Source organism: Osmerus eperlanus, chromosome 17 (assembly GCF_963692335.1).
Source record: "Osmerus eperlanus chromosome 17, fOsmEpe2.1, whole genome shotgun sequence".
Lineage (NCBI taxonomy): Eukaryota > Metazoa > Chordata > Actinopteri > Osmeriformes > Osmeridae > Osmerus > Osmerus eperlanus.
Genome location: NC_085034.1, coordinates 8,919,915 through 8,933,374, shown reverse-complemented (window position 1 = coordinate 8,933,374; position 13,460 = coordinate 8,919,915). Strand labels below are relative to the sequence as shown.

The 13,460-nt window shown below is 45.6% G+C and overlaps 1 protein-coding gene and 1 pseudogene across 1 annotated transcript; both read left to right on the top strand.

Moving 5' to 3' along the window:
* The first annotated feature begins 203 nt into the window (after positions 1–203).
* On the top strand, positions 204–2,939 carry LOC134037930 (E3 ubiquitin-protein ligase TRIM39-like; annotated as a pseudogene).
* A 2,325-nt stretch (positions 2,940–5,264) lies between these two features.
* LOC134037931 (E3 ubiquitin-protein ligase TRIM39-like) lies at positions 5,265–8,724 on the top strand. Its single transcript, XM_062483501.1, has 2 exons — positions 5,265–5,804; positions 7,139–8,724. The coding sequence occupies exons 1-2, from the start codon at positions 5,265–5,267 to the stop codon at positions 8,228–8,230; spliced, it is 1,632 nt and encodes a 543-aa protein (XP_062339485.1). The 3' UTR covers positions 8,231–8,724.
* The last annotated feature ends 4,736 nt before the right edge of the window (positions 8,725–13,460 follow it).

Below are 13,460 nucleotides of genomic sequence, written 5' to 3'. Positions count from 1 at the left end.
ACACACTATTGTTCTTTCTTTCTATCTCTCTAAATCTCTCCCACTCATTTACTTCAGAGTAATAAAACCCTTCCTGTCAGCTGACTTACTAGATAGTATTCATTCATGTAAGGGTTAACTTTGTTCAGGACGGAGGACTGGGAGGAGGAGGAGCCTCTTATCGTTATTTCCCCTAATCGAAACCTAAGAGATTCTAAACTCAGAAACACGTTCTATTAAGTTTAGGTAGAGAGTGTTTTGGTTATTTTACAAACAGAGATCATAGAAAACAACATAAGTACCAACAGGTGAGAACAGAGAATCAATCAGGTGTATCCAATGATGATGTGGCTGGTAAAATAGACTGTTGCTTGACTCTGACGTTCAAAAGACTATAGAACTATGCTCTTCTATATGCAGTATTTCTATATTGTACTATTTATGTCTGTGCTATTTCTTCTTTAATCAAAGTACATTTTCTACAATATACTATTATTGTTTTGTTCATGAGATCATTGGTTCACAAGATTCATAATTTAACTTCTGGTCTTATTCTAGAAATGGCTTCCTGCAGCAGTCTCCTGTCTGAAGATCAGTTCCAGTGTTCTATCTGTCTGGATGTGTTCACTGATCCTGTCTCTATTCCATGTGGACACAACTTCTGCAAGGCCTGTATCACCAAGTACTGGGACAACTGTGACCTGTGTCAATGTCCCATGTGAAAAATGACTTTTGATAAGAGACCAGATCTCTATGTCAACACTTTCATCTCTGAGATGGCTGCTCAGTTCAGGAAGTCAGAGCCACTGAAGGCTGCTGTCAGTCCAGACCTGAGTCCTACTAAACCTGAAGTATCATGTGACATCTGTACAGGTACCAAGCTCAAGGCCCTGAAGTCTTGTCTGGTGTGTCTGGCCTCTTACTGTGAGACTCACCTGGAGCCTCATCAGAGAGTTGCAGCCTTGAAGAAACACAAGCTGATCGACCCTGTGGAGAACTTGGAGGACAGGATGTGTCAGAAGCATGACAAACTGTTAGAACTCTTCTGTAGGAAAGACCAGACATTTGTTTGTGTCATGTGCATGAGAACAGATCACAAGACCCATGGCTCTATCACTTTAGAAGAGGCATATGAAGAGAGGAAGACTAAGCTGGGACAAATGATGGCTGAGATGAACCAGATGATGGAAGAAAGATCTAGGCTGGTTCAAGAGTTTAAACTCTCAGTAGAGACCAGCAAGGCAGATGCAGCGAGAGAGATAGCAGACAGCGTTCATGTCTTCACTGCTCTGGTGCGCTCCATTGAGAGAAGCCAGGCTGAGCTCATTGAGGTTATGGAGGAGAAGCAGAAAGCAGCAGAGAAACAGGCTGAAGGGTTGATTAAAGATCTGGAGCAGGAGATCACTGAGCTGAAGAGGAAAAGCACTGAGCTGGAGCAGCTCTCACACACTGAGGACCACCTCCACCTGCTCCAGAGCTTCCCATCCCTGAGCACCCCTCCACACACCAAGGACTGGTCTGAGATCAGTGTCCACAGTGGTCTGAGTGTGGGGGCAGTGAGGAGAGCTGTGTGTCAGCTGGAGGAGACACTCAATAAAGAGATGGAGAAGCTGTTAGACACTGAACTGAAGAGGATTCAGCAGTATGCAGTGGATGTGACTCTGGGCCCTGATACAGCACATCGAAAACTCATCCTGTCTGAGGATGGGAAACAAGTGAGACATGGAAACATAGGGCAGGATCTCCCTGACAACCCAGAGAGGTTTGATCCTTATGTCAGTGTCCTGGGAAAGCAGGGCTTCTCCTCAGGGAGGTTCTACTATGAGGTGCAGGTTGAGGGGAAGACTAAGTGGGATCTGGGAGTGGTCAGAGAGTCCATCAACAGGAAGGGGGTGATCACACTGAGTCCTAACAATGGATACTGGATTGTATGTCTGAGGAATGGAGACGAGTACATGGCTTTGGCTGGTCCCTCTGTCCTCCTCTCCCTGAGACAGAAGCCCCAGAAGGTGGGGGTGTTTGTGGACTATGAGGAGGGTCTGGTCTCCTTTTATGATGTGGAGGCCGGATCTCATATCTACTCTTTCACTGGCTGCACCTTCACTGAGAAACTCTATCCTTATTTCAGTCCCTGTCTGTACGATGGAGGTAGAAACTCTGCCCCTCTGATCATCACTCCTGTCAATGACTGAAAAAGATTCGGGATATCTGCAGTTAAGAAATTCTAATTATCATACATAAATCTAAAATCAAACAACAGACATTTCAATCAGGAAAGACCAGTGAATGAGTGAAGTGATTGTTTATTGTACAAATGATAAGATATGATTTAGAATGACACAGTGTTTGGTGCTTAGACCGTATGGGGAGATCAGGTGATCAATGGTTGTCTGCAGCATAAAGAGAGATCCCCCATGGAGTCCAGACACTGGTGACGGTGGCTGATGACCCAGCCAGACAACAAGCAGAGGAGGCAGACAGGAGACAAAGCCAAGAAGACCAGGCGGTGACGGGGAGGTGGAGGGTCGCGCACAATGGTAGCATGGACGAACGAAGGCAGGGAGAGAAACATATTTAAAGGCTCGGCAGCAGTACGATAGGCTAGAGGAGAAGGCTTGTCTCAGAGCTATTGGAGAGAAGTGAGCGGCTGATGGAACAGCTGAAACCCCGGTGACAGCCCAGGCTTTGAGGTAGAGGAAAAGGAGAGAGCACGCATAGTGGGGGGAGTGTGTAGAGAGACAGAATGCTCTTACTGACTGAACTTGTGCTAAGATACATTAATCCAATGTATATGTGTAATATGAATCACTCTAAAATGGATTTAAAATATAGTAAAATAATGAAATGAAAGGTAACCTACGTACACATGATATGTTTATTGGTACAGTTAGTAAAATGCCTGTTGCAGAGAAGGACAATGGAATAAAATGACCAAAATTAATAATAAAGGAACATACAATATAAAACACTTGCAGTGATGACCATTTTTATATTCTAAGTTTGTTTGTTTCATTTCATAACATTTCTGACAAGGATCCTGAAGTGGCAAAATGGTCTCAGTCACACAGTGACAGAGCTGCACAAGACAAATCTTATAAATCATTAGTTTAACTGTGCTGTTGTCAGATCTCTAGAGCACAGGCAGCACAAATGACTAAGGTGTCTCACCTCTTTATGGTCCTCCATGACAGTCTTTGGAGCATCAATGGTACTGAGGATGCCTTGAAGATTTCAGCCTTCACACACACACACACACACACACACACACACACACACACACGCACACACACACACAGAAACACACACATAAAAGATTTAACTATTTCAACAGCAGGAGTTCAGACAGCGAGCTGGTGATGTGCCGGGACTCGTCCTTACTGCTGGGGTCAGGGTGGCAAAGGTCAAAGGTGAAGGACAATCCAACACTCAGAAGAGGTTACTTGTCATGTTAGGTATTCACCACTAGATGTCCCCCTGCATCAACACATGCAGTATTCTGTACACTTGTAAACTGTGTAGATCTCAGTGGAATCAAGTCAAATGATTGGGTATTACACTGGACAAGCTGCTGTCTTGCTAACAACACCTAGACTGTAACATGGGAATAGGTCTTACCAGGATGAGAAAATGCAGTCTGTGTGTGACACCTCAGATCAGGCTCCAGATGGTCCAGTCACTGGTCTGATCTCACCTGGAGTTTTGCCCAGTCACATGGTCAACAGCAGCAAGGAGAGATCTCAACAAGCTGCAGGTGACTCAAACCAGGCTGCTAGATCTGTGCTGGAGTGTTCATTTCACTCTCAAACATCCACCTTCATTTCTGACTAATAAACACAATGCATGTATTGTACCTGACTTCATGTTACCAGTGTGCATCATTGTGTGATAGACCTTAGAGAATGAATGAGTAAGTGTGTGCTCTGTATGTGACAAAGAGGGGAACATCCAGTCAGGGGAGGTTTGAATGGATGTCAGACTCTCCAGTTGTCTATGAGTGGTGTACAGGGTGATTGACAGCTTTGCTTGCTCAGTGTTGACTGTTGTTGACTGAAGGAGAGTGAGGTACAGAGTCTAGGTGTGATGTTGATGCTGGTATAGTCCTGGTTTAGTGATGTACAGTCCTGCAGTACAGACAGAGTACAGGGTTCAGGTGGGGTTCAGGCACCAGTTGTATTGTAGGAAACATTACAGGTGCAAAGACCATTAAGGTTAATGTGGTGCCTCATTATGTAGATAATATACACATGCTCACTCTAATCCCATAAATACACACCATACACAGGCATACACATACTTATATTCATCACATATACAATGTGCATTCACCACCATCTCTTTGTTTGACATTCTTCCCTGCTCTCTATTTTCATTTGTCTGCCTCTCTCTCTCTCTCTCTCTCTCTCTCTCTCTCTCTCTCTCTCTCTCTCTCTCTCTCTCTCTCTCTCTCTGTTTCTCTTCATTTCAAGCTATCTCTTGGTAGCATGTTTCATTTATCAGTACAAACAAGTAGAGGATGTCAAGTATCTAGTAGTTGTGTTGAGGTCGCGGTTATTTAATCTCTTCTTCCTCTCCTGCCAGGATCTCTCCAGTTCCCCAGCATGAGCTGTTACTCCTGGACAGGAATCCTACACCTTAGTCCCGATCACCATGGAAAAGTGCTGCTGGGGTTTACAGTCTTCTATACGGTTACTGTAGGTTACAGCAAGCAGTTAGATACTAATGATTTTAGGAATGTCCCAGTAGAAAAAAAAAGCCGTCCAGTTCAGCTGACTTGTTTGAGAGAAGTCAGCGATAAAGGGTTCACCTTTGTTCAGGGCAGGACTGGGAGGAGAGAAGCCTCTTATCATGCTTTCACGAAAACGAAAGTGATTCCAGTGTCAGAATTGGATCTACTTAGTTTAGTTTGAGAGTGTTTAAGTTGTTTTCTACTCAGAGATCAGAAAAACTGAGCAACATAAGTACCAACCGGTGAGAACAGAGATTCAATCTGACCTGTTTCATTTAAACTCATGTGTATAACAGTGTTGTTGTAACGTAATGTTTCAATACTAAGAGCGTCTGCTAAATGACTAAATCCTACATACTAAATACTATACTATTTGTATAGGTTATTACTCTATTTGTGAAAGAGCTTATACCTATTTGTACAATATACAGTTTTGTTTGTAAATAGTTCCACATAGCATTGATAAAAATGTTATATTTAGAGAAGATGAATTGTGGTGAACTAAAGGTGATTTCAGTCTATTTAGTTTCATAAGTTCACTCCTGGTCTTATTCTAGAAATGGCTTCCTGTAGCAGTCTCCTGTCTGAAGATCAGTTCCAGTGTTCTATCTGTCTGGATGTGTTCACTGATCCTGTCACTATTCCATCTGGACACAACTTCTGCAAGGCCTGTATCATCAAGTACTGGGACAACAGTGACCTGTGTCAATGTCCCATGTGCAAGGAGAACTTTGATAAGAGACCAGATCTTCGTGTCAACACTTTCATCTCTGAGATGGCTGCTCAGTTCAGGAAGTCAGAGCCACTGAAAGCTACCATCAGTCCAGACCTACGTCCTACTAAACCTGAAGTGTCATGTGACATCTGTACAGGTACCAAGCTCAAGGCCCTGAAGTCCTGTCTGGTGTGTCTGGCCTCTTACTGTGAGACTCACCTGGAGCCTCATCAGAGAGTTGCAGCCTTGAAGAAACACAAGCTGATCGACCCTGTGGAGAACTTGGGGGACAGGATGTGTCAGAAGCATGAGAGACCCCTGGAGCTGTTCTGTAGGACTGACCAGACGTGTGTGTGTCGGTTCTGCACTGAGACGGACCACAAGACCCATGACCAGTGGTGTAGTGGTCCCTGGAGAAGTGGGTATACTCTCAGTATTCACCTTTTTTTTTTTTTAAGTAGTCCAGAAAAAAGCCGTTTTAGAAACAGTGACATGTAAGACTATGATTTAGTTTATCTGTCAAATCACCTTTTGTTACAGTGTGAGGCTTCACTTTTCAATAAACTGGAGATGCAATTTACTGCCTGTGTGTTCTGACCTGGTGGTGGTAGACTGGATCCTTGTCTATGCTCACACTGACTTGCCTGGCTAGCTCCCGGTTGAGAGCTGCCAGGGCTGCTGGTTTTAGGGGTGGGGTCTGCCTGGGCCTGATCTGGGCCTGATTTGTGCCTCTTTACAAAAAAGTCAGCAATATCTCCCTTCCTTTTCATGGTTACCTGTCCCTATACAAAATAAGACAGCCTGATTAGACCTCAATATTGTTTTAGGCTGAATCTTAAACTATTTGTCCCCATTCTTGTGTTTTAACTTACTTAAAAATCAACTACCAGCTTAGCTACTATGCAATTAAACTAGATCATATAGGTTAGTTAGGGCTAAGTAACTTGGCTAATGTTATAATTTAGGGCTTAGTAACTTGGCTAACGTTATAATTTAGACCTTTACAATAATAAACAAGCTTCATAAACATTGAGATAATCAGTTTCATCAGTCTGGTATGAAATTCTTATGAACTGGGTTGATTAAACACTTACTGAAAACCAACAATGCCCCGGTTTCCCCACATTATCCCAATCTACGTAGCTAGCTTCATAACGTTAGCCGACTCGCACTAACTATTGGCGGCAACATCTCTTCTCCTCTAAATGTGCAGTCACTGGCAATTTGCCAGTAGTTTAAAATAATGATTCATTTGGAAACCACCTTAAAACTTACCTCAGAATGATGTCTTCCATCAACTGGGGTGGCACACCGCCGCTTGTGTCATTTCTTCATCTGTTGTTTGGTCTGCTGCCGTTATCGTAGTCAAGTGGCACCGGCACCTGAGTTTTTTTTTTTTTTTTTTTCACTGGCACCTGAGGTATTAGCGATATTTTCCTCGGCATGACCCGCCCTACTCTGCCTCTGATTGGCTCATCAGTCCTCATGCCTAAAGTTAACCAATCTAATCAGTGAAAGCAGCGAGTACCAGCCAATTAGAGGCAGAGGAGGGTGGGTCATGGCTTCACTATCCCCGAGGAAGAAAATAGGCAATCTGACTCACAGATATTACTGAATGATGCGCATCAGGGGGGATTTAGAAGTGGGTATACGCAATGCTGACTGAAAAATAAGTAGGTATACGCCGTATACCAGCGTATACCCTGGACTACACCTCTGCCCATGACACTGTTCCTCTAGAGGAGGAGTGTGAAGAGAGGAAGACTCAGATGAAGAAGACAGAGGGAGACATGCAGCAGATGATCGAGGAGAGACTGGAGAAGGTTCAGGAGATCAAACTCTCAGTAGAGACCAGCAAGAGAGATGCAGAGAGAGAGATATCAGACAGTGTTCAGGTCTTCACTGTTCTGGTGCGCTCCATTGAGAGAAGCCAGGCTGAGCTCATTGAGGTGATTGAGGAGAAGCAGAAAGCAACAGAGAAACAGGCTGAAGGGTTGATTGAAGATCTGGAGCAGGAGATCACCGAGCTGAAGAGGAGAAGCACTGAGCTGGAGCAGCTCTCACACACTGAGGACCACCTCCACCTGCTCCAGAGCTTCCCATCCCTGAGCACCCCTCCACACACCAAGGACTGGTCTGAGATCAGTTTTCACAGTGGTCTGAGTGTGGGGGCAGTGAGGAGAGCTGTGTGTCAGCTGGAGGAGACACTCAATAAAGAGATGGAGAAGCTGTCTGACACTGAACTGAAGAGGATTCAGCAGTATGCAGTGGATGTGACTCTGCACCCTGATACAGCACATCCCTATCTCATCCTGTCTGAGGATGAGAAACAAGTGAGACATGGAGACATGAAGCAGGATCTCCCTGACAACCCAGAGAGGTTTGATCGTTGTGTCATTGTCCTGGGAAAGCAGGGCTTCTCCTCAGGGAGGTTCTACTATGAGGTGCAGGTTGAGGGGAAGACTAAGTGGACTCTGGGAGTGGTCAGAGAGTCCATCAACAGGAAGGGGGAGATCACACTGAGTCTCAACAATGGATACTGGACTGTTTGGCTGAGGAAGGGAGATCAGTATAAGGCTCTGGCTGGCCCTTCTGTCCTCCTTTCCCTGAGACAGAAGCCCCAGAAGGTGGGGGTGTTTGTGGACTATGAGGAGGGTCTGGTCTCCTTTTATGATGTGGAGGCCGGATCTCATATCTACTCTTTCACTGGCTGCACCTTCACTGAGAAACTCTATCCTTATCTCGGTCCCTGTGTGAACGATGGAGGTAGAAACTCTGCCCCTCTGATCATCACTCCTGTCAATGACTGAAAAAGATTTGGGATTTCTGCAGTTAAGAAATTCTGATTATCATACATAAATCTAAAATCAAACAACAGACATTTCAATCAGGAAAGACCAGTGAATGAGTGAAGTGATTTTTTATTGTACAAATGATAAGATATGATTTAGAATGACAAAGTGTTTGGTGCTTAGACCGTATGGGGAGATCAGGTGATCAATGGTTGTCTGCAGCATGAAGAGAGATCCCCCATGGAGTCCAGACACTGGTGTAGGGGGCTGATGACCCAGCCAGACAACAAGCAGAGGAGGCAGACAGGAGACGAAGCCAAGAAGACCGGGAGGTGACGGGGAGGTGGAGGGTCACGCACAATGGTAGCATGGACGAACGAAGGCAGGGAGAGAAACATATTTAAAGGCTCGGCAGCAGTACGATAGGCTAGAGGAGAAGGCTTGTCTCTGAGCTATTGGAGAGAAGTGAGCGGCTGATGGAACAGCTGAAACCCCGGTGACAGCCCAGGCTTTGAGGCTTTGTTCTCCTCGATGCAACACATACATACATGACATATGAGGCAGGGAGCAATAGAGATATAATCCCCCGGAGGGATCGAACAGACAGACAGCACGGGGGAGAAAGGGGATGGTGGAGGGCGGCAGCAGCACTGATCATACAACAACCGGGGTGAGTGTGTGCGTATCCGCGCGTCTTTTAAAGACGCCTTATCGGACGTGGCCCAAAGGATATGTGCTGCTAACATGGGTGTGGTAGTGGGCAGAGGAAGGAAGGTGGAGTAAGACGCCTTACGTCCCCGATGACTGACGCGCGCTGCCCGATTGCCCTGCCTGAACGAGCTGCGCTTATTTCTGTTAGATGCCAACAATGAGGCTTGCAGAAGGGAGAGTGGATGAGTCTGTTGCAGGGTGCTGGGCCTCCTGATAAACACAAGGCCACAAGGATGCTTTGGGAAATCCTCTAGGCAGCATTTTCCCTCGGCACTGTTTCTGTTGAAGCACTCACTCCAGGGGTCAGGTGGCTGAGCGGTTAGGGAATTGGGCTAGTAATCAGAAGGTTGCCAGTTCGATTCCCGGCCGTGCCAAATGATGTTGTGTCCTTGGGTAAGGCACTTCACCTTACTTGCCTCGGGGGGAATGTCCCTGTACTTACTGTAAGTCTCTCTGGATAAGAGCGTCTGCTAAATGAATAAACATAAATGTAAATGTTAGCAGTCTGAACTGAGTGAAGATCACACAGAGAGAAAGTCGAAGACCGATAAAGATCTCTCCCCACACAACGTCGTTCTCAATTCCTCATTCAAGAAACACAAACCCAGGATTCGAAGTAACGTCCCTACACATCACGATCTATTATGCACACACATTACATTTACATTTAGTCATTTAGCAGACGCTCTTATCCAGAGCAACTTACAGTAAGTACAGGGACATTCCCCCGAGGCAAGTTGGGTGAAGTGTCTTGCCCAAGGACACAACGTCATTTGGCACGGCCGGGAATCAAACTGGCAACCTTCAGATTACTAGCCCGATTCCCTAACCGCTCAGCCATCTGACCCCACACACAGAGACAAATGACTTCCAGTTTTACCTGAGGTTGAAATCTTGGTGTTCGTTGCTGGTTTTGGATTCAGCGTTTCTTATGGCTCCAGTCAGAACTGTGGTCAAGAGTTTGTGGTTCCAGTTGGTGCTGAAGTGTTCTGCTTGGGTTCAACTAGACGTGGTTATCAAGTGGGTCTAGACTGAGGTCTGGTTCTAGGCCACAGCGGGTACAGCTGGCACATCCAGAACTGGCATGGAGCTGGCAGTGCCCACAGTCTTTCCCCAGGATGACCACAGCATGCTGGTCTTCCTCCTGTTCCTTCTCACCCTTGTCTCCAACAACTTCCTGGTCATATTCGTGCCGCCCCGGAACAGAAACACACCCTCATCACCCCTCTGAACATCCTCATCCTCAGACTTATTTACTTTCCCGTCACCCTCCTCGCCACAGTCACCAACTTGTATGGCTACTATGTCCTCGGAGAAGGATTCTGCATCATACAGGGCTTGGCGATCAATTACTTTGGTAAGTCGGTTTAAAAGGTTTACGTGTTCCCTCTTCCACATGCACTCCATGCTGTGCATATTCATGTGTTTTTAAAGTATGGTTCTGGTCAATAAAAACAACTGAAAAACGTGTTCCATGCACCACAATGTGTAATGGAGGAGGAAGACCAGCTGTGTTCACATTCTAACATAACGGTTGGTAACAAGTAGTCTCTGTTTTACAGATAAAGTGCACCAAAAGGTTATTTTCTTAAATAGGCTGCCATGCAAAGTAATTTAGGCTTACAGTATTACGGTGCGAGATGACCAAATGAATAGTCGGCTATAGTTTATTAGGCTGGCAACCATCAAAAAGCAATAGCAAATGAAACACAAAATGATAACTTTATTGAGAACAACATTTAGTCAAGCATCTGTGATATGAGAGTGAGAGAGAGAGAGAGAGAGAGAGAGAGAGAGAGAGAGAGAGAGAGAGAGAGAGAGAGAGAGAGAGAGAGAGAGAGAGAGAGAAAGAGAAAGAGAGAGAAAGAGAGAGAGAGAGTGAATGTGTGTGTGTGTGTGTGTCTGTGAGACAGAGAGAGAGAGAGAGGAAGAGAGAGAGAGAATGTGTGTGTATGTGTGTGTAAGGGTGGAGTGTAACTGATGATGTCATATGTGTGTACGTCTACATGATCTCTGTGTAGTGAAAGACAGAGAGAGAGAAAGAGCATGAGTATGCATGCATGATGTTTGTTAAACATCTGAACAACAGCCGCATATCAATTTGCTCGACAGCCACTGGAGAAACCTGTCAATCATAAGAAAAAACATAAAATGTAATCTGCCATACCAGTACGCATTCTCACATCCTTACAATGACTGTCTTGATGTCTTTACCCACATTCTACCACCCCCTCCATTTAGCCTTTCTGCTATCTGTCCTCACCTCTTTCCAACATTCTTCTTTTTCTTTTTCTCCTCCTTCACATCGTTTTCAGAGTATTCCTCTGGCTGTTTTTTGCTGACTTCCAACACAAGCAGTGGTTTGACAAACGACTGCGTTTTGGCCGTCTTCTCCCCTTTGCCAGGCTTCTTCTTCTCCCCTTTGCCAGGCTTCTTCTTCTCCCCTTTGCCAGGCTTCTTCTTCTCCCCTTCGCCAGGCTTCTTCTTCTCCCCTTTGCCAGTGTTCTTCTCTTCTGTCACATCCTGGAATCAGAACACAAGCTTACATGGATGAATCACTGAGCTGAGAAAAAAATTGAACCAATGAAATCATGGTTCTTTTCCAGCCTCATTAGTCCGCAATGTATTTAATTAATTTAAATGTATTTATGCTTTAACAGTGAATATCATCATATATTTGCCCATGATGATAATGACCTACCTGTTGGAGCCCTTCCAGTCCTCCTTGGAGCAGCCTCTTTACATCAGCGCTCAAGTGGGTGATTGGTGTCAGACGAGGGGGGGGTAAATACCCCACAGCAGGCGGAGGCTCAGGCCTGCTAGGGGTCACAACTCCAACGGTGACACGGTTGAGGGGAGTCAAAGCCCGGGGAACCTGCTGGTCGAAGAGGAGGGCCTCGGGAGTAGGAGGAGTCAGAGGGGGGGATTCCATGGCGTCGTCCTCAATGGTGAAGTGGACCACAGGAGTGGTCTCTGGCTCAGATAGATCCTGGGGAGACAGAGTCACAAGAGAAGACATCACCTTTTGGCATGTGGGACCTGGGATCTTTCCATGGCTCTTTAGGATGATAATCAACAAACAGTGCCATGCCATACCTTGAATCAAACAATAGCTGAATAAACAAATACGTACAGTACGTCTGTACTGATTACTTACAAAGCGTTGGATGGAGGGCTTTTCTTCCTGAGAGGGTTGGACCTGTGGTGGGGAACTACACACCTCGGGTGGTTGGATACTCTCAGTGCAGGCCCTGCAGGCCATGCGTAGCTTCTTAAGCTCTTTCTGCCAGTTCTCCAGGCCCGTCAGATTGAAGTCATCGCTGCAGTTCTTCATCACCACTTGGATCAGCGCATCGAAATCTTGGCTGACCCGTATATACTTCTGCGCCTGAATCCTCTGGAGCCTTCTCCCTCTGACGTTATAAACTAGTCTTCTCAGAGACGCACCCATCAGGCCTTTTCCCTGGCTCTTCACACGAGACATCTCTTTGAAGTACTCGTTGGTGTTCAGGATCTCCTCCTTGGTTGTCATAAGATCCTGTTCCAGGGCAACCAGGGATTTTTGGAACCTTTTCATGACCTTTTCTCTTGTGAAACGGGACTTCCTGTCGCTCCTCTTCTGATCGTGTAGCATGGTGGGGTGCACGTCATTAGTGATGCAAGGCTTGGTCACGGCTCTCACAGAGGAAGGAAGAAGGCCCTGGGCTTCGTAATCCATAACCGGATTCTAGGGAGACCAAGAGTAAAGTACAATGTGCAGGAACAGGGCAGAGAGGAAAATGTGAAAATATGAAGATCAATATGGTGAGGGAGGAGGTCAGGTGGGTCAGATGGCTGAGCAGTTAGGGAATTGGGCTATTAATCAGGAGGTTGCCAGTTTGATTCCCGGCCGTGCCAAATGAAGTTGTGTCCTTGGGCAAGGCACTTCACCCTACTTGCCTCGGGGGAATGTCCCTGTACTTACTGTAAGTCGCTCTGGATAAGAGCGTCTGCTAAATGACTAAATGTAAATGAGGGAAAAGCTGATTCAGCACTAAGAGAAAAAGACAATTCATTGACCTTTTGCCACACACATACACATACCAGGCTTCTATCCGGAAGTGGATTCTGCTGGCGGTCACGCTCCTCATCAGACTGTGAGTCAGATGGAAACATATTGTTCACACAGTCTATCTTCAAAATGTAATGTACCTTGATGCTTTTGATGCACAAACTGACCAGAAAATCTCTCTCGCTGACTGAACGGAGAGAGAGGTCATCGTAATCTTTGGTCTGACAGATAGTGTTCCCACCGCGTTCCATTTCCTATATTAGAGACACAGTCACTCAGAGGTATTTGACCATGTTTGCTATTTAACCATCTAAGTGTATGTAAAATAAGGATCTTACCAATTTGGTGTCATCCCTTTCACCTATCGCTATACATAAACAACTGACCAGAAAATCTGCCTCATCGAGTGAATGGAGAGACAGATCATCCCTATTTTTCCAATCCGTTTCCACCTCTTGAATACTTGTCCCATCATGGTCAACTTTC